General features: G+C 43.7%; 1 protein-coding gene across 13 annotated transcripts in view; it reads left to right on the top strand.

Moving 5' to 3' along the window:
* Positions 1 to 21,763, top strand: part of RREB1 (ras responsive element binding protein 1) — a 126,268-nt gene that overhangs the window by 78,112 nt on the left and 26,393 nt on the right. For all 13 annotated transcript variants that reach the window (XM_054817124.1, XM_054817133.1, XM_054817128.1 and 10 more), the window contains 3 exons: positions 5,569 to 5,713; positions 6,878 to 7,017; positions 21,047 to 21,236. In XM_054817124.1, coding sequence (XP_054673099.1) covers positions 5,569 to 5,713; positions 6,878 to 7,017; positions 21,047 to 21,236 — 475 coding nt within the window. The remainder of the gene's footprint in view (positions 1 to 5,568; positions 5,714 to 6,877; positions 7,018 to 21,046; positions 21,237 to 21,763) is intronic.

The raw sequence follows: 21,763 nt of genomic DNA on the forward strand, positions 1-21,763 counted from the left end.
CAGAGGTGAGGGATTCCCACGCACGCTAAGGGATGCTTCCTTTCCAAGAGCCAAAGTGGCGCTGATCAGGTTATCTGCATGCAAAGCAGGAGCTCCTGGTTTTGTTCATAATTCAGTGGGACCCGGAGCTGGGAGCAGCTGCATCTTGTAGTTGCCTCTTTCAGGATGCTTTGACTCCTCATTCTAGCCTTGAGCCAGCCAGTCAAAACCTGCCCACGTTCTGGTTTTGGCATTGAAGCTGTAGGCTGCCCTGTTTCGAGACCTCCAGAAAGCTTATATGATCAACATGCAAATCCTCTCGGCATTAAGAAAATACAGCAGGTCCTTTTTAGAGATGCAGTAAAGACTGGGGTGTGACCAGCAGGAGCTGCATGTCACTTCAGTAGGACACATGCTCTTTTTTTTTTTCTTTCTTTTTCTTTTTTTTCCTCCTATGAGTCACCTCCCTTAGGCACTGATCCAACACCAGCCACCGGGAGAAAAGGAGTAAGGCACTTGAGCTCCGCATTTGTTTATTATTACAGAAGTCTCTCCTTCAATGTAAAGTAGCAAAGTATTCACTTGCTACTGTTCTGGTGGAATATTCACCCTTCTGAAATCACGCTAGGCATTACAGTGTGGGGTTGAAAACATTTTCTGCTCATTTGTTTTAAAAAAGAAAAAAAAGGAAAGAAGCTGGGGGAATTCTCGTGCAGTATCTTTTTAGTCATCCTGTTCACGTGACAGTTAGAGGGGAGAGGAAAGTTGTGGCAGAAGAGGGGAAGCGGAAGGTGATTCTCACTGGGAGGACGGAATGGAAGGCAGTCAAGCACTTGAAAAATGTGATTTTGTTGGGAGGGCTGACTGGCACACAGTCATAGCACAGTTGGATCCTCTTGGCTCACCTGTGAAATTCCTTGCGGGGGAGGGGGGGGGGAAGAGATTAGGAGGAGAGCTTTTTCACATACAGCTGTGCTGTGAAAAAAAAAAGCATAGCGTGTAGCAAGTTATCTGCATTTTTTGCATAGCAGTTCTTAGACGTTAAGAGTTTAGTTCAGAGGTGGATCAGACCTTGTTTGGAAAAGACTTAATTTCCTCTTTCCATTTCAGGATTATTCTTTGCAAATTCTTCTGGCTCTCCGTCTGGTCTCATTTTAAATAGAGTTCCACCACTTTCTCTGAGAGGTTAATCAAGGCTAGCTAGCACTTAGTGCAAGTGAGTCCTCCCTAGCATTAAGCTCACATTTTTATCTCCTTCCTTTCATCCTGTGTATCATGGTTCCATTTTAGTGTTCCACCTTCAGTGCTGTCCAAGTGTATGCGTACTTGCATGTGTGCTGTGGAGACTAATAACCACCATAAGAAGTGCAGGTTTCAGGGCTCTCTACCTTCCCAAGCTTGTCTGCTGTTCTGGGCTTGCTCTGTAGGATGGCTCAGAGCCACAATTCATTGGTTTAAATTAGAAAAAAAAAAAAGCGCCAAGTTTCATCCACTGTGGCTCTGGCTCTCTTCTGAACTGCAGTAGTGGTCACTTCAGAGCTGCTGGCGCATGTTACTGTAACCTGCATCTCTGGCTGAATATGAGCATTTCTGTGCATATCCTTATTTTGCTGGCCCTTTTTTTTTTTTTCCCCACTACATTTTCACTTAAAGTGTTGAGTGTTTATCTTTATTTTTTGGAACTGGTGAATGTCATATCTTTTTCCTTTATCATTGCAAGATGCTGACAGCCAGGCTGACTTATGAGCCTGGCTTTCGTATTCAAAGTATGCCAGTGTTGTCAGGCCAAAATATGTTGTTATAGTCACAATGGGAAAATAACTTCTAAGCACGGCTTTGTTCCTGTTCTCCTTGTATCTTGGCAGGCTAAACAGTGAGGTTGACCATTTTCAGCGTTACATGTAAGATCTAATCAAGGCAAACTCTTCTAAAGGAGGATAAGGCAACACAAATATTCTTCCCCCCCCCCTTATAGTTAGGAAACATTTTAAGTAAAAGAAGCCTTGGTGAAGGGAGTGTTTAACTTTAAAATAAAGGTTATGGATGTGACTTGGCATCTGTTGCACTTCAACCCAAGTGAGGTGATAAATGTTTTCTCGAGGCAGAATGACATCCATGTTGCAAAGTAAAAGAGAGAGATGAAGATTGTGTCTATCCTTTGTACTGCTCAGCTTTATCTTCCCGCTTATCTTGTGCTGTAGCTCTAGTAATCTTTTTCCTCTCCACCCTTGACTTGATGTAGTGAAACTTGCTTAACCTGCCAAAGGAACAAACCTGCTGGCTGTAATGTGGACAGGTTGCGACTCTCCTTGAGAACTCTGGAACCTGCTGCTTTGGTTTCAGATTTTTCTTTTTTCCTTAATGATCCCATGCAGAGAGCTATCACAGCCGCTGTGATATTTGACCTACACAGTAAAAGTCAAAGGTGCAGTCAGGGTGTCTTCCTGTTTATAGCTCAATAGCTCAGGCTGCTTCCTTTCAAATATGCAAAACTAAAACATGAAGGGATTACCGCATTCCTTGCTGTGGGTACGGATTCTACTCTTGCTTTTAGGGCATGGCAAAAGCGTGCACATTGCAGAACGGAGAACTGCAAGCTGGGGGCAGCCGACGACTTTGATACCAGACATAGCAAAGCCCCATCACTGTGGTGCTGCACCCACATTAGCAAGCCCTGCCTTCTTAGCGTACGTTATATTGCAAACATGGCTGGCCTGCTTTTGGGACTTGCAGGAGCCAGCGTGTTTGCATGCATTAGGTCATGCTGGGCAGAGGTGCCAGGTTGGACTGGCGCTAGCCTAGAGGTCTCAGCAGTTTCTCCTGTTGGTATGCTGGGATGTGCCATCGCTCTCAAGTAGGAGCAGCTCCATCAAAACAGGCAGAGTTCAACAAGTGGACAAATGGCAGGAGGGAAGAATTCAGCCCTGAGGAAGCTGTTGTGCATGGGTAGCTACTGAACAGGAGTTCTGCATACTTGTTACTGGCAGAAAGGAGGCTTTAAAAGAAAATAGGAACAAAAAGTCCCATGCTTAATGCATAGCAGGTTTTTTTGTTGTTTGTTTGTTTTCTGGGTGAATGTGATTTAGCTTGACTGCTTTTGCTCTCTAGCTCTCTGAAAAGTAACTGGCCAAGTAATACTAGCTATGCCTCAGCCAAGCTGCCAGGAGGTTAAGCGTGCAGGCCATGTGTGTGTCTGGGGTGGGGGGACAGACATGCACATGCAAAAGCCTCTATCTCACTTTCAAGAGCTCATGGAAACTGAAAAGCAGTCTTTGCCAAAAAGAAGAAAAGAAAGAAAAAAAAAAGACCAACAAACTACCTTCCAGGTTTTGCTTTGCCTGTGCAATTGAATACTGCGTTTTGTAGTTCCCAGATGCTTTTTGAGTTTTATCTTCAACCATTGTGGACAGAAACCCTTTGAAAAAATAACTGGTTTCTTCTCCCTTATTCTTGCATGAATACAGGCAACTGCTCCTCAGACTGTTGATTTATCACTTGTAGGATGCTCTGGGATTGACTTAGCTAGCATGAAGAGTTAGATTAGTGCCACAAGGGAAAAAACAGAAAAACACCAAAAAAGAATACAGACAGTGAGGTGGTACAATACTAGTAGATGCCTTCCCTGCAGATTTTATGAGACCAGGTAGCACTGGATTCATGCAGGTAAATCAGTTAGCTTTGATGCATGTGGTGGTGGGGCAGAGGAGTGCACTGCACTTCAGAGGCCGTGACAGTGCTCCAACTTCTCCCAGGGTCGTGTCAAACCTGTAGAGAGCCAAACCCTCAGAGCTTCAACCTTCCTTCTGCTCCCAGTCAGGCGATCAGCAGGGAAAGAGGTCAGACAAATTCAGGAATGTTTCCATGATGCTGTGCCCAACCTACTGGGCACATCTGCACACAGATGCTCTCTCTTCCTTGAACCTCCCTCCCACAGTGTGATTGACAAGTGTCACTGGTCCACTGTTTGTGTGACCAGTGAGTGTTACTGGGGGGCTGAGGAAGACACATTTTTCCCCACGTTGACCTGGTCCCCCAAGCAGTCCCAGCCTTGCCAGGCGTTGAAAGCAGGCAATAGCTGAACAGCCATTTTAATCTCACATCATTTCTGGTACGTGTGGTACTTTTGGCTTGAGACTGTTCCCACATAAGAGCCTCAGGAGCCCGGCTGTAGTTTGAGATGGTAATTTAGATGCCTTTTTTATTTTAAAGGTTCAGAGATTGTGAAAGGAAATGTTAAAAAAAAGCGTGTGAGGAGACAGTCCTCCCAGCAGCTCCAGTGGAGTTTGCCTGTGGGTCAGTTTGGTCCAGTGTGTTGTCTTGAAGCATCACGCCCTTGGCATCCAAAACTAAAATGGATTTTATGTCATAACACCCAAGCAGTTATGAGGACATACGAGACTGGTCTAAGTTACAACATTCTCTCATGTTTGAACATGATAGTGTGCAGTTGAGTTAAATGGCACGGTCCTGAGCTGAGTTGGGGGTGTGACTTCTGAAGGATGTGCCCAAATGCCATTAACATTGTCTCCCTTGTGCTGTTTTGAAGTCAGTCATATGGACAAAGAGGAACTCTCTCCTGCACTCCCATTTTTACCTATTGGAAGCAAAAATTTCTATTGCATGTAGAACCCTAAGTTTAATTTTTTCCAAAAAGCACTCTAAAGATGAAGTGAGTCTAAAGGCCCTACATTTTTTTAAAGAAAGAAAATTTACAGTTTGAGCTTTTAGTACTCAGAAAAAGAAGCACGGGAGCAATTCCCCAGAACGAGACAACAGTGTCTTCCTCAGGTTGCAAATATAGAAAACCAAGAGACAAGTGGGCCAGGTATAGAGATACTCATGAGATTGCTTCCTGAGCTATTTTGTCCCTCTCCCTTTTCCATTATCTTTGTGACAAGAAGTAGTTGTATTCCTGGGAAGCAGGTTTGTGAACATGCTTTGGTAACAAGGAGTTTTGCAAGCCATACCTGCTGCAGCTTAGCAGTGTGACCAGATAGATCTTGACTTCAAAGCTGCAATTGAAATTTGATATTGGGATGCACCCGTGTGTTGAAGATGAGAAGGAAACAATTGTATTTAAGAAGTGTTGCTCTGAGGTTGGCATATACCGATCCATTTAGGGTACTGTCTGAAACTCTAAACGGAGAGCCAGCTGAAGATGGGACACTGTTCTTGCACTGAGAGAAGTGGATGCTAAGCTGCAGACTTTTACTTACTACACCACCACAAGTCTGGTAGGCTGGGTGTGGAGATTACTGTGCAGTATGAGGCAGAAGCAGGGCCTCTTGCATGTTGGGGGACGGGCATGGTGTTTGTGGGGCTGGATGGTAGCAGGGCGAGTGCCGTGCTGTGGGTCAGGGCATGGGGGAGAGCTGCCGGGCTCCCTGCCGCAGCCCTGCACAGTCCTGAGTGCAGCAAGGGGCCCGCATTGGATCATGTCCCAGCTGTTTTTCAGCTTAGTCCGATTTATGGGATCTATGCTGGGATCCTTTAAAGGCAAACTTTAGAAGTGGTGTTGGCATTAAAATTTACGTGGACTTTCTGCCCCGATTTGCCCGCTGACAGTGTCTTCTTCTCCCTCCTGCTCAGGCACATGAAGATTCACGAGAAGGATCCGAACAGCACAGCGAGCATAACTCCTCCGTCACCGCTGAAGCGCAGGCGGTTATCTTCGAAACGGAAGTTTAGTCATGATGCTGAGATGGACAGAGAGGAGAGGACACCTGCAAAAAAGGTTCTTTATGGGGCACGAAGCAAAAGACTTTCCTGGCTACCTCCTAAATTGTCAGCTGTTGTGTTCATGCAATCAGCATAGAAATATTAAAATGTAGTCTTGTTACAGCCCTGTATATATTTTAAGATGCCATGCTTTTCCTGTGTAGTCAACACTGTTGTCTGAGATTGAAAATTAATTTCTAATTTCAGAGATTCAAAGAATTCAATTTCTTTTAATTCTTTATTGTTTAAATTTTTCGATTTGCTTATGATTTATATTAGATAATTGATGTTGGATGACAAGAGGATGAACTATTCTTTCACTACTGCAGCTTTTCCCCTAGTGTTTTTTTCCTCCCATTTACTTCATAATAGTTTGTAGGATAGTGATTGAACTTTTAAATTTACTTCAAAAGCAGCAAGAGCTTAAGTCTTTTTTTGTCTTAATCTGGAGAAAAAAAAAAATCTGTAGTACATTTCCCTTTCACAGTAGCATAATCCTGCATTATTGGAGTTGCAAGAGCAACCAGAAAATATTTATTTGAAGGCTAGACATTTCCATTAGGGTTTTGTTTATGAAATACTTTAGTGTATTTCAGTCATTTATACAAAACGTGTGGTGGCTGCCAAATTTAACTCGACCCTTTCCACTTATTATCTCTAAATGGCAAGCTAGTAGCAGTTCCATTTAGCTCAGTATCCCTTGTTTCTGTGTATGCTTTTCTCCCTGTAATCAGAAGAGGGCTATAGAAAACATGCAGAAATTCATTCCTTTTCCCTGGACCACTTGAGTCAGGAGTTGGCAGTATTGCAGTGGCATAAATAATTGAAGCTGACAGCTCGCCTGGTTTTCTGAAGGGGGAGGAATGCTAGTCCAGTGGTATATAAACATATGGGTTTATAAGTTGTTCAGATTGCAGTTTCTCATTAGACTTGATGTATCCGTGACTCGCTTCATCTCCTACTGAGCCTCCTTTTCCGTCGTGCACATTCTCACACACGCGCGCAGAGGCTCTGTCGCTCACCCTCTGTAATGCTGAAATGAGTCATCTCTGGTTGCCTGCAGCAAAGTTATGGATGAAGCCTGCTGCTTTTTTTTTAAGAGAAGGACTTCAAATGGATTGCATGTTTGGTTTGTTGCTTAAAATTTGGTCTAGTGAGGTTTTTTTCCCTCTCTCTGAAGGTCGTCGAGGATGGTCACTCCGGTGAAGGGGATAAGAAGGCTGAGGAGGAAATTTATCGTTGTCCAGTGTGTTTCAAAGAGTTTTTTTGCAAGTATGGGCTGGAGTCCCACATGGAGACACATCCAGATAATTCACTGAGGTAAGAAATAGTCCTGAGAGTGTTTCTGCTCACTAGATGGCCTGAGAGAGCCTACTGGGGAGGGGCAGGAGCCATTCAGCCCCCTGCACTGTTAACTTCCCCCCTTTGTGATTTTGAATAGGTTTTTAAATGTTTCTGCCTCATCTTATGTCACCAGGGTGCTCCAGGGCTTAATTTTATTATTTTTTGCAAATACAGGAAATCTTGCCAGTTAATAGCTGGGAATGCTTTTTAGAAGAAATTAAAGCACGCCTTCCTCCCCTCCGAACCCATCGCTGTTGTTTCATAAAACTGTAAAATGCCAACATGGCAAAATTTTAACAAGTTAAACTAAAGATGCCTAAAACATGAAGTAAAACTAGATAAAAGTATTCAGGTACCAACCTATGAGATTATTCTGCTTGGAGAGAAGGCGGCAGCTGGATAGAAAAATTTTGTTGTCTGTCCTGGGAGAGAGTGAAGATGGATGAGTTTCTGGTTCCAGACTTTCAATAAAATGTGTTCTGCTTTTCTGCCTGTTGAGGTTAGGGAATGATGTGGATTTTGGCTTAAATCAGCTTCTCTTAATAAGGAAAAATTAGATATTAATTGTTTGGGAAGGTGCTTGAGTGTTGTGTTTTGGTTCAAGTAATTGCCCCTGGGACTCCTGATACTTTTTTATTTCCTGTTTTTACCATAGAAAAATGTAGAGCCAGATATGTGAAGATACAAAAGAGATATTCCAAGTCTAGTTTAAACATGTAGAAAAGCTGCTATTTTAGAAAAGGAGATTGGCCTTTTGCAGAAGCTTGTCAGTATTTTAAGCTTAATTTTGGATGTTGGACTCTAATCATCTTTTTGGAAGGGTGCATAATTCAGCATCCGGAAAGGTCAGCACTCTCTCCTGAATACAGTTTCTTAATAGATGGCATGAAGCAGAGCCATCCCATTCTATTAAATGGGATTCATTCTGTTAAATTTTCCATTCTTTAAAAAATTAGAAAACTGTGGTAAATATGTGTAAAACCATTTTTAAACACATTGTAAATGCTGCAATTATTGGGAAAAGGTGTTGGAAAGCTCTTTCTTACACTTGGTCCAGCAAATAGTAGTTAATTAAATGCAGTTTGCTGTTTCTGAAGTAAATGAAGTAAATTTTCATTATAAAGAACAACTGAAACAGTTTGTCTCTGGTAAGAGCTCTGCAACCCCTGCAAAAGGGAGCCTGAGATAATTTTGCCATACACTTTACGCTTTAGAGAAAGAGGCTATCATATTAGGCTTATCCTGGCATTAACCTCATTTTGAAGCTTCTATGAAGATATGACCTCTTTGCAAAGTTATACACCATGGACCTGAGTAGAGAGGTGGATTCTCTTTCTTTGAGTGATGAACAGAATCACTACCCTTCTAGTGTGGCAGCTTTACAGGCTGCTGCGGCACGGCAGAAAGACGCACTGTCTGTGCAAACATGCTGTTGCTCTTCATGCAACTCTCTTTCTAGGATTAGGAGACTTGCTTTTGGATAATATTCTCCTGAAATGGATTTTGCTACCCTTGATTGTGTTGAGCAACAAAGACTAAAATGTCTCCCTAAATCAAAGCCATGATTGTCAAGCTCTGTGGACATGAGTTAAGGCTGGTGCTGGGATGCTGGCCTTTTGGGCTTGTCTAGAAGATGGTAAGGGGGCTTTTGTCAATATTTGCTTTAGCAATTTAAGATGTGTTAGTGGAGATAGGGCAGGACAAGGAAGCTGTGGTCAGCAAGCATATTTAAATGCAACTTGGCCTGCCTATCTGGTTTAAAACACACCTTTTGTCCTAGTCTAGACAAGTCAAATGGCACTGTCTGCTTGGCCCAACCTAGCAGAAAATCCTCTGGTAAGCAGAGCAGTCTGGGCTGATGTTAAGGTGCCTCTTTTCATCCCAAAGGAAATGGGTTAAAATCCTTGGCAGGCAGGGGCTGTAATCCTCTGGTTCCCAGGGTTCTGCAAGACGGTAGGATTCACCAAGATATGCTGAATGTAGCATGCTATTCTCAGTCCTGAGTTCATGAGACTGGAATGATTCCTCTTGGTGAAGCTTAGGGGTGGGTTTTTTTGAGTGAAAGAGATGAAGAAAATATTTTGCTAGAGCATCAGAGCAGGAAGCACAGTGTGTGTGGGATATACTTGTGGCAGGAGAGCAAACTGCAAAATGTTAGGTGTTCATCAAATCATGGTGTTTCCCTATTATAGAAGACAAGGAGGAAGAACTCTCCTTAAACAAAGTTCAGACAAACAAAAAAAGCACAGCAGCTGTGTTATGAGTAAAGAGCAGGGAGCAGAACATGCTCGGTCTCTTTTTATTGCCAGTATTGTAAAAGTGGAGTCACTTGATCAGGACTTCTGTGAGGCAGGTACCGGATGTTGCACATCCGAGAGCCAGATGCTCTGGATATGGCAGTTGGTTTGCAGCTATCGCTTTAGGTAGCCCAGCACAGACTGTTGTGTCACTACCAAAAATAAGTGATGCTCAATTTGCCTAGCGGTGCCTTTCTTTGTAAACCAGAGGGCAAACATCTGGCTCCTTTCTGCTCCCCCAGTAGTTAGTGTAAAAATTATTGCAGACGTCAGCTCTGGAGTGATGCACCAACGTGCATTGCCTTGATGGTGGTACCACCCTCCCTTCAGGGGTTCATCTCCAGCAGCACCAAAGTGCTGGGGTGGGCAGGAGCTTCTGCCTGGCTTCCTTGTGGTCCTCTCATCCTGCCACTGCAGAGCTTTTGTGTAAATACAGCCCAGAGCATCTGTCTGTCCCGGACCCCCTCTGCTAAATAGCAGAAAAGGTAAGGCTGTCTGGCAGCCCCCATCAGTCTGTGAGCAGCTAATTTACAGGGTGGGCCATTACCCTTCCAGATAGTGTCAAACGAACAACTTTAAATCACAGGGTTAGTTGTTCAGAGTCAGATGAAAAGACACCCCGTATTGTCTTCCCCAGTACTGCTTTTTCATGTAAAGCCCCGAGGAGCAGGAGCCCCTCATTGTTTACTTGCAGCAGAATAAACAATACTTAATCCACTGATTGTGTGAGAGGGGGCTCCCGCTTGGGAGAGTATCTCTTGATTATGTAAAATCCTAAATCGTGCATCTTTGTCTCCTAATTACGGTAAGAACTGCTCCGCTCTTGGGAGCAATAATAGGGCCCTTTGTTCCTCTGACAACGGGCTGTGGCACTACATTTCCTTCGTGGCATTACCCCCCCTGGTCAGTCTCCGTCCCTTTGAAGCCCCGGGACCTGCACCCTAATTAGTGATATGAGCTGGTCCCAGCAAGGTTGCCCACAGTCCCCATGAGCAGTGGGAGGTGGCCCGGGGTGCTCTCTGACTCCCTTCGCCTCTGTACCTGGATTCTTTAGAGAAGACGGCTGTTTCCCTGTAGCTGGGGCCTCAGGACACCGTCTATTTTGGTGAGTTTGTATCTGAGTGTCGATATAATTAGCAGAGTGCTGAACTGCTTTGCAGCCAATAGGGAAAATGAGAAACCTCACGGAGTGGGGTAACTTCTCTGGAAACTTTTGTGGCGGAGGGTTGCTGTCAAACATGGTAATGTGCTTGTAAAGGTCGCCTGACAGACAGCTCTGAGCAACATCACCAGGGCGAGCAAAGGAGACGTGAGGTTTTCCTGGGGAGAAGCCTCTCGAGGTGCTATGTGAAGTTTCTCCTCTTTCCTTTGGCAAGTACAGTGGAACAGGCTTAAAGTAAAATGTGTGGCTTTTAAAAAAGTACATGACTATAAAATTCCTCTGTTGGGTTTCACTGTAACCAGAGCATACCCTTTATATTTCCTCTCCTTCTCCAGGAGGCTCCTTACAGTACTCTCTGTACCAACAGCTAAAGGTTTTTTAATTTTTCCTTCCTCACAGCAGCAAGGAAACATTTATGCTGCCTCTCATGCCCGTATATCTTCCTGAGGAGAGGAGGAGGGAGGTATTGCTAGCGTTGCAGTTACCTCCTTTCTTAGAGATATGTCAACACTTCTCAGCAAGGATAGTTGTGCAGTTTGAAGATGGTAAAAACCTGGATCTTAATGAGTGTTATGGGGACTTTCTGATCACATTTGGTTCAGTATGGCATTGCCTTCAGTTACAGGATTTGTTTGCTAACTTTTTATAGGAGACAAGAAATAAATAGACATTGCAGAGTGTGAAGGACTCCGTCTGCTTCAGTCACTGAGCTGACCTGGTGACCAGAACCAGTAGATGCCTGTTGCCATGAATGGATTCAGGGTAGATTAAGTTTTTTGACCTTTTACAGAGCATGTCCAAACAGTGATATAATATACTAAGCTTTGTGACTTGCCAAATCCTGGGCATATTTTCACAAGGACAGCAAAAGTAATTCTCTTGCCCCAGGGTAACATGCTTCTGTAGAACTTCCAAAGAAAGAAAACCAAAAGCCATTTACAGTCTACCTTGTTCTTCAAAACAGCCTAGCAAGTTTTGCTGAAACTTGTAAAGTCAAATTGGCTAGAGGTTGAATGCCACTATGGAAAGCTGTTGTTCTGAGCGGTTAGATCCGTAACAGGCATAGCAACAGAAGAGCTGAGGTCCTGGAATGGAAAGTGTCAGGACACCCTGGCCATTGGTGTCTGTTGTTGTCTGCTTTCAGTTTTGCCAGGGTAACCACTGTGAGCTCTCGTTTCTGAAAACACTCCCAGATGAAGAATGCTGCCATTGTGTCTTGGCGTTACCTGGCTTCACTCAGAAGGAGTGGACAACTTAAATGCCCTAGGAATGGTCTCCTGGACTCTGTGGGTAAATTGTTTCGCAAGATGTCATGTGCAGCTTGCAATTCAGTCGGGCTGGTCACCAGGTTTCCCCCTTGGCCAGCACATCCCCATTCTTCAGTGCACGGTGTCAGGTGGTGGGATGCTGCAAGGCACATGCACCTATGTCCCAATCTTAAGTTAGGTTATCCAATGCATATGAGCAGCCCATTTAAGGCAAGACAAAAGGAAGTGGGTTTTGAGTCAAAATTATTCCAGCTACTTAGAATATTACATTTATCGCCCAGTGACTGTTCTTCAGGGCAGTTCTGCACATTGGCTTTGAGGAGATAAAATAGCCAAGAAAATAAATTAATGTAAATTTAAAGTGTATGGAGATGATTACAATCATTTGCACCTGTAAAAAAACTAGTACAAGACTAAGTTGTGTACAGAGCAGCAACATGACTGAGTAAAAGTACATTGTACAGGATGTAAAAGAAAAAAAACCCACCAGAAAAAGACCCTTAAGTTTCATTCCTGATTTTGCCAATGCCTACTTAAGCAACTTTAGGAATTTGTTTTCTATCTTTTCTCTCCTTATATAGTGGGGAATAATTCTGCTGACTTCATTTTTGTGAAGCACATTGCTTTCTACATGTGGTCAGCCTTGTGTGGGAAGAGGGTGTTAGTGACATTGCAAACTTACAAGAGAGAATGTGTTTGAAAACTAAATGTGGTTTGCAATTTATATTACTTGTGAGACAAAACTACAAGTTCATGGCAGGGAGAGGAAGTTTTTTCCTAGTGAGCTGACACTACTGTTACTAGAAGCAACTTGAAGCATGAATGACAAGTAGTCTTCATGCAGCATTGCGAAATTTCATACCACTTTTCAATCTCTGTCACAACTGTTGGTGTGCACATAGATAAACCTCATTCCTTGTTAGCACTTAAAAATGTGAAACATTGTGCTCTTTTAATGCAGTTGGATAATTCTGAGGTGGTTTTATCCTACATGATTGTTGAGTACCAAGACAGAGATGGAGAGCACTCCAGCATAGACGTGTTCATGGACCTTCTTGACCTTTGGTTTTGGCACACTATACTTCGGCCCCAATACTTCCCTTCTTAGTCAGTGTTTGAGATTGTACCAGCAAGGATAGTTTAGGTAGGAACTGCTGCTAGAGTTACTGAGTACCGAGTCAACGCTACAAGACTTGTTAGAGCCAAAGATGGAGGCGCACATGGGTCAGTTGTGTGGTGCTGCTCTGCTCTGCAAGCTGTTTGCTCGGTGTCTTGCTGATAGGAACTAGGAACCGATTCCTGATCTCTGTTGGCAGAATTTTCAGTGCAGGAGCAATTCCACAAGCCAGCTGGTGACAATGAAATCCAGCTCTGGTAAATGCTAGGACCAAAAATATGCTGTAGTACAATGCAGCTCTTAATGTTGATAAGGCAGAGGAGAAGGTATACAAGCAAGCTGGTGAATGCACTGTTTTACTGAGCAAATGGAGAAGTAAAATCAGTGGGTTGAGCATCTGTTTGTATGCTGGCTTGCAAAAGCAGACCAGAACTGCATTTTAAGTGCTTTCTGAAGTTTCTATTCAGAAAAGAGAGATGGGAAACATCTGAAGAGCAGTGCGAGTCCAACACTGGCCCAGAAGCGGTCAGCTCACATCAGGGAGCTCATTGTGCAAAGAGACTGGGAATCCAGAGCAGCCGGGTAAAAATATCAGATAGTGAATGGGCACAGGGAGCGATGCTCTGATGTGAAACTGTGTGGTGTGTCACATGGTGTTGAATATCTTAGCTTGGTTGCAAGAATAGAAAGTGGGTAAAATGCAAAGCTGACTGTAGAGGAAAGCTTCTTGTAAAAGGGAATACAGGAGGGAAGGGGGGCTGAGCCAAAGTAGGTTATTAGCGTGCCTGCCTGATCCTGATGACCAGGATTTGTTTATACACAGGCGCTCTCAGAGTGCCGGCTGCTGCTCACTGTGTTAGCACTCACGTCTGCAGGCTGAGCGTAGCTTACCTGCGAACGTAGATAAGGGCAAGAGTGTTCAGTCCAGATTTGGCTGCACCTATTTGTGAGCCCTGTTGTCATCAGTGGATGGTTATAGGATAGACAAGCGCCTGTAGATGTGTTTCTTCTTATGTTACTTACGAAAGGTGGTGTTGCTTTTTTGACATGATAGAAACAGATTTTTTTTTAACTCTTTCCATTAATTTTAAAACTATATTTTCCATATTTGAAAGATGTGCTTGAAGGCAGGAAGAGCTTTCCTTTTCTAACCCTGAAAGAATACCAGAAGGTCCACTTGAGTTTGTGTGCACGAACAATGACTTTTATTCTGGATGCTGTGCAGCTTCCAATTTTGGTAGCTGTAGAGGACTGTACTGGTCGTGCTTTTTTTTCTCCCCAGGTTTGCTTGCCCTAGTTATTAAACCCTTCATTGTTACTTATGTTTATCTTCAGCTCTTGCTTTGTGATTCTGTCCGGCCAATTTCTTGACACTTCTGATTTTTAAAACTTTGACCTTTGTTAAGTGAAAAGGTCATTATAAGAAAATGAACTATTTTGTGCAAGTGTCTGCAGGCCATCTCCCATTTTCCCTTTATTTGTTCTTAGTTGCAGGTTAATTCTGTTGAAGTAAATGGTAGAGTAAGCTACTGCTCCACTGGGGCAGAGGCATTAAAATCTGGCACTGCTGAAGTGTTGCTGGTCCACACAGTTCATTACAGTGTTGGGAAGAAGTGAAATCTTTTTTCCTGATTTTTGTTTGCTCACACACACAAAAAAGTTAAAAGATGGCACAGGATAGCTCGTGCCTTTCTATTAAACCTTATAGCGGTTAACTTCACTTGAGCTACTCTGACTGTGGGAGTGACGACACGCTGGTACGGACACTGGCTCTTCAGCATGCCGACAAGTTTCTGAAGCACGACATCACCCTGTTTTATATCGGATCTGCCCCGGCTCCTACACGATATTTTTCTCGCCTGGACCACGGCGCGGCTGTAGGAATGCACATAGCATTGTGCATCCCTCTATTAATAGAAGGGCTGGCGCAGTGGTTTCAGCCTGTGCTGCACCCAAGGGTGGCTTCTTTGAGGGAGAGGATTAAAGGGAGTGATGGACGCATTGGTAACAAAATCAAACAGCCAGTGGGGAGGTGGGAGGGAGAAAAAGTTAAAAGAAAAGTCCTGCCTTTGCTGAGGAGGTGAGGCAGTGCGCACTGAATTTCTGGTGAGCTGTGTCCATCCCCCTGTGCATTGGGAAAGGGGAGGGGAACCTCTCCAGTCTGTCGCGCCTGGCAGGGAGCTGGCTCCTGGTGCTACTGTGCCGCTTGCGGTTTCGGCACCGACCCATAGCATTGGGCAAGGTGGAGATGGGAGAGCAGCTGGTCCTTTGGGGCAGACACGCTGTGATGCTGCGGGGGAAAGAGGCAGGAACGGTCATCGCAGGACAGCAGGAGGACCCGCAGGGATCCCCAGGAGGGAGGCAGGAGCGGCGTTCGCAGCACTGCTGCTTTTCCATCACTCATCTGCGGCAAGTGGGAGAGATTAGTGCAGCTGTTGGATGTTATTTCCCAGGGCTCTGGGTGTGGAGGCCAGGAAAGGTTTTAATGCAAAAGGAGATGAGTATCTGGACCTGGGTGGGGTTGCACAGGAGCAGAAACCAATTTACTCTCCCTCTTCTCCTTCCCTTCTTCTTGGCCCAAAAGAAGTGAGAAAGAAGCAAAGAAATCCTTTCCTGAAGGGGAATATGTCTGTAACCTACTAGTTTTTCTTTCATAGCTGGTGAAAGCCCTCAAGTTTAAAACTATCCTTTCTCCACCTCCCCCTCCTTGTCGGCCTCCTCTGCAGTGCCCATTACCAGTGTGGAGGCTGGGAAACTACTGCTGTCCCTGGTGCGGACGTGAGTCAATGGCAGGGAATCGCCCGTCTTTCTCTTCTGCCGAGTCGTATCGTTTTTTGGTCAGCATAGGATTTTCTTTGCTCATAAGGAGAGCTGCATTAACTCTGCAAATAATGTGAGACAGAAAGGAGAATAATAAGAACAAGGGCAGAAATTTATTTACGGTACGTATTAGGGATTTCAGTGGGAGGAGTTAGATGACTTAATAATTGTCTATTAATGACTTCTGTCTCAGGATATGTTTCATTCTTGTTTTGTTTTCCTTGCTTCTGTTTGTGGCAGTTGCTAAAGAGCACAGACAGGACAAGAACAAAATGGTAGCAGGCTTTTTATTTTAGATAAGGCCTAGAAATTAACACTGGTTTTATTTGTTGATGTCCACAACGTGGGCAACATAGTGAGCCGCATAAGTGAAAACTTCAGGTTTTGGTCTCCTCTTGTGTGGTTTCAGAAGTATAAGTTGAAGAAAGCTAAATGTCACTTTCCCTTTCCCACAGCCAGCCTCAGGTAATGCAGAGCATAACATTTGTTTAATTTCTTGGTAACAGAATGATGGATATAAATATTTGGCATTTGCATCTTGACTACTGAAATTTAAAATTTAGAAGGATTGAATGTTTGACTGCATTACCCTTAATCAAAATTGAAACTGATTAATTTTGCTTAAACTTTGTCTCTGCTTTACCTTTCTAAAATGTCTTTCCTTTTCTTAAAGAAAAAAAGCTATTTCCATTGCTGACAAATTGGAATTGGCTCATAGGAGAGTGTAATGCAAGGCAACAGGCTTCGCTTATGTAAACTCTTCTTGCATAGGTGCCGCTTGTCGTAAGTGTGGCAAATCCTGGCTTGCCTCTTGAGCAAGCTGCACAAAGCATTGACTATTTCTTAAAGCCTGTTAAAATGCTTTTATATCCTAATTAACATTACAGATTTCAAGAATACTAACTTATTTCAGTAGAAAGCTTTTTAATGGTGTATTTTTTACGGAGACCTTGTCTGCGTTTAAAAAACAAATGGAAAAAGGTGCACTGGTGTAGTAATAATTAAACAGACTCGCCTGGCGTGATACATGGCCTGAGCACCAAGGTCAGGCTGGTCATTGCACTGTCATTGCATAGTTGTATTTCGGTTCTGCTTTTGTGTTTTAGCAGTTTTGTTTTCTCATCTGCTTGCTTTGTACACCTCTGCCAGCTCTGTCCAGAGCCCTAGTATTATGTTCACATTTTACAGGTATGAACGACTCCGAAACATAAAGGCAGTTGAGAATGAAGCTCATTTTTAAAGTGGTCTTAGCTGCTAAAAGCAGTTTTTTCTTTTTTATTTATAATTGAATCTCTGTGCTTGGAACTGAACAGCGTTCTCTCTGCTCTGTAATCGTATTTATAGAAAAATGGAAAACTGTGGCCAAGACTAGCAAACACATGATAACACAGCAGCTTTTCTTTGCTACATCTGGAAACTTACCTTGCAAGTAGAGTGCGTTTATCTCTGCTCAGGTGTTGAGCCATTGCTCTGCCTGTTCTGCTAACAACCTCAGAACCTGTTCTCTGCAGCCATACCATCCATGTTTGACTTGGCACTACACATGGGCAGACTTGTGAAATCGTAAGGAGAGGGGGTTTTTTGTGGTGTTTTGTTTTGGTTTTTTTAAAGTTCATGATGAGCAAAGTATTACCATATGTTTCAGATGCTTTATTTGATATGCCGGACTTTTCATACTTTCCACATTTATATAACTTTTTTTTTAAAGCAATTTAAGCAAGATGAAAAAATGTTCCTATCACCTAGGATTACTTTTTCTTGCCCTTCTTAGACTGTGTTTTTAGATTTAAAAATACTGTAGACATTGACAATATCTAAAGATAGAAAACAGTACTAATGAAAAAACAGAGAATTTAATGGTTAGGCTTCCTTAAAAAAATGCTTCCAGTTAATGCATTATTAGGCATGGCAGCTTACTTAATTTTAAATTAACACAAGCCTTAGTCAATGCAGTGTGTTGCTTGCCTTCACTAGTTAGGTTTTGAAGCTCAGCACCTGTAAGTTTTTCTTGGAGGTGGTACATGTCCATATCTGCATCTGCATTGCTAATTGTATTCAAAGCTCATGTCACCTCATTTGGGAGAAACTCAGACTCCCTTCCTACTTGAGGTGAGAGGGAGGGAATTCAACAAACACACACATGCATATGAAAAAACCGCTGTGCACGGACTTGGGCAAATGGGACGTATTTTAAATAGCTTGCATCCGTAGTGAAGACTGACAAGCCCAAGTGAGGTCTGCAGAGCCTGAGAGACCTCCCGAGCCAGCGGCACGGTGGCACCCCTCAGCATCGGGAGCAGCTTTACAATGACCTCCCTTGTCCTTGGCGAGTGGCGCGGGCGCAAGGTGCCAGCGCGGTCGCTGGAGCCCGCCGGGCCGCCTGCTTGCCTGGTGTGCCTGCTCCAGAGAGGCTGCTCCCAGTGTCTTCCAGGGAGGGCTTTTTTCCAGCTGTCTTTATTCCAGCTCTCCAAGCAGGTGTGCCTGGACCGCAGAGGAAGGGAGGGCATCCACGGGTCCCTCCTGTGGTCCAGCTCCCATGTGATCCTGTAAACTGTGACACCAGGGGAAGGTGCTGAGCCAGGGCACAGTGCATTTATATGCCCTGAAGTGCCTGCATCTTCAGACGACAGGCATGATTTAGGAGCTTCTTTTTGACCAAATGGAAAAAGAGCTTAATCCTTTTTCCATCTTCTCCTTTTGCTGGCTGCTTCTTCACTCACAGCAAGGAAAATAAAAGAGAAAACTAAGGAGGAAAGAGAAAAATATGGAGGGGTGTTTAATTCGATGCATTATAAAAGAGAGAGAGTACATATTCCTTTTTCAAGATATATTTTGTTTTGGGGGAGGGGAGGCAGTTCCCTTTGCATGGAAAACACCCTTTTTAAATTGCAAATTTTTACTGTCCTGAGGCATAGTAGTTGATACAGGTGTACTGTGAAGGACTTTCACACAGGTCTCTGCTCTGGAAGATTTACTCTCAAGTACAGCTTTTGATGGGAGCCTTAAATAAACCAGTGCTTAAAATCAGTGTGTCACACAGCTGATGGAGGTGAGGGAGCGTAAGATGGATGAGGCGCACATCCCCGCTGTGTGTGGGGGCTTGCTGCACGCCCAGGAGTGCTGACTCCTGCTCAGCCCAAATCCTGGGGGTATTGTGGCAGGTGCCAGCTCTCCCAGTAGCTCTGTGGTCCCGTCAGTGGTTGTGCCTACCCCGTCATGTTCGAGGGGACATGGCCACTGCATTGGGTTGCTGGTCCAGGGGAGGCCAGGCAGATTGGGGACCCTGGAGCTGTCTCGAGACACCCCAAGGTGAGGGTCTGCAGAACAGCTGGCTCCACACACTGCCGGCGATGCTGCTGGTGGTGCAGGAGCATTGCTTGCAAGCCATCGTTGTCCGTAGGCTGACGTACCAGGAGGAGCATGTCAGAAGCGCTGCTTGCATTAACACAAGGCATTTGCATCACCTCTGGAAAAGAATTTATTTCAGCAGCCTGCAAGTTCTTCAGGTGACTGCTGTAACCCTTTAATGCCCTCCTTCCCCCCGTGGTTTTGGTGGTTGTGTGTTTTTGTTTTTGCTGAAGATGAAAGCTTTGCGTCACAGAATAGGTGCTGCCAAGTGAGCTGGAGGAGAGCTGTAGATCCAGATGCTGGAGCAGCCCTTCATATTGGCATTCCCCACCCTTCACCAGAGACTGTTGTGGTATTTAGCAGACTTCTTTAAGTAAATATTTGCTTTGTAAATGGCATTGGTTTGGTATTTAATGGAATGCAGGGACTGTGCTGGCAATAATTATTAAGGTAGGATGCTACTGAATTGACAGGGGAGATATAAAAGATTAAACCTCCAGCGCATAGTACTTAACGTCCCAAGCCTTCTGTACCGTGATAACAAAAGCCGTGTTACATGTACTTTACACTTGCTTCTTTCACCACTCAGAGACTATAAGTCCAATTGCTTTGTGGGTAACTTGGTTATCTCTTCATTTTCAGGGAATAAAAAAAGTCTGTGAAAGTTTATGTAGTGATAAAAAGAACAACAATGGGAGTTTGTTAGGGACAGGACAGGGAGGGAGTGGTTTCAGGAATTTGTCAGAAGTCATTTCTAATTGCAGGATGTTTTTTTAGTGAGTAGGCACATGTCCTTTTCCTTGATGTGGATGTGAAGACAGTATAGGGAGAACCAAGGCGGGGGGAGACATGTGAAAAACTCCTAGCACATATAATATTCTCACTGGCAAAATCTGACTGCTTCACGTTCACTGACGTTTGCTTCTGTGAAACTCATGCTTTGGTTGGGAGCTGGAGCTGTAACCACAAGGAACCGTGTTGAATGAAACTGTGTGTCACTTGTTGAATGCAAAGTGGACGTGACCTGTCACGCTGCAGAGCTCAAATCCCAGATATTTAAAAGGCAGTAGGCTTGTTTGTTGACGTGTTGGCCAAATGTTGCTGTATAGCTCTTAACTGCCTGCTGCATAGCTGCATTTCCAATACCTTTGATCATTTAACACAAGTCTGCTTTATGTGAGATGCTTTTGTTTAGCTAAATTTGGGATTTGAGAACTTAAGAAGAACAGGAAATCATAGCAATAAGGTGTGGGTAGGAAAAGACATTGCTTCTGCATTTTTCTTTGGGGCATGCTGGCTGTGAAGGGGATTTATGTTGTGTGTGCTGTGTCAGAAGTGTTGAACCTGTTTCAGGTCTTCCTCCTCTGACCCTCCTCCCCTTCAAGGAGCACTAGTTTTTCTTTTAAAACAGTGTATTTCTCATAACAGCTTTGAGAAAAATCAGTGAAAGTTTATGGAAGGGCAGTGCAGAGAAAATTCATACACAGTTATTTGAGTGGCATGCAGTAGTATGTTTTAAGCAGTAGTTAAAAAAGGTGCTATTTATACATTTGCAGCTGCTTGCTACTTAGGTCTGGTTTAGCCTCTCCTTGTCACTGATTTTTTTTAAATGTCTTTTATTTTAATAGTATTTTTAGTGAAAATAAAACTGTGTAAAGCCATTGAAATATTTCATGCCAGACTACGGGAAGGTTGTTAGAAGGCTGTGGTCTCAGCTGCCACTTTGCCGTCTGCCCACGTGGGACACTCAGTTCTCATGCACTATATTCTTTGAACTTCCAGTGAACTTAACAGCCAGAAACTGGTAGAAAGTGACTGTGACTGAAATGGCCTTTCTGTGGTGATAGGTTTTTGACACGCTGTGGCTTCATTTTGCATTTAGCAGGTTCTTAGTATCATGGGGCGAGAGGAAGGAGGCTGGCCTAATGTGAGAAGAATGTAGTTCTTAAGCTTGCAGCAGTCAGTAAGTCATTTCTGTTTTTTTCCTTTCCAGGTGTGACATCTGTTGTATTACCTTTCGTACCCATCGGGGCTTACTGCGCCATAATGCGGTTATCCACAAGCAGCTTCCCAGAGATCCCATGGGAAAGCCTTTCATTCAGAACAACCCTTCAATTCCGGCAGGCTTCCACGACTTGGGATTCACAGACTTCTCCTGTAGGAAGTTCCCCCGCATTTCTCAGGTATGCTCTGTTCTTTATAGCTTATGATACCAAGTGATGAAATGCATTCTGAATTAATTGAAAGACTCGTCCTTGATGAGGCAGAGATTGGGTGTAGAATATTTTGTGGAAAACACGTTACCACTGTCTGTGTAGGCTTCAAACACTTTCTGTCTTTCCTTTTTCTTTTTTCATCTAAAGAATATTTGGTGGTTGGGGGTTTTTTCAGCATTCCAGTGGATAAGAATTAGTGTAAAGGTCTACAAAAATATTTTAAAGGAAAACTTGGGTGTTATTAGATCCTTGCCCCTTCCAGCCTGCACATTAGTTCTCACCTTCCCCAAACCATCCCACATCTAAAATCAATAGGAAGGACACATGGTAAGGAAGGCATTATTTATTTTAATTTAGTGTAGCAAAGATGCAGTTGTGGTATGAAAGATTTTATCATTAAAAACTTTGGGAAGTCACTTTACTAAATGGTGACATCTTCAGTGACTTCTTCAGAAAGCATTCCCAAATACCTTTCTACTACATTCTTTACATGA

This window comes from Grus americana, chromosome 2, assembly GCF_028858705.1.
Source record: "Grus americana isolate bGruAme1 chromosome 2, bGruAme1.mat, whole genome shotgun sequence".
NCBI lineage: Eukaryota > Metazoa > Chordata > Aves > Gruiformes > Gruidae > Grus > Grus americana.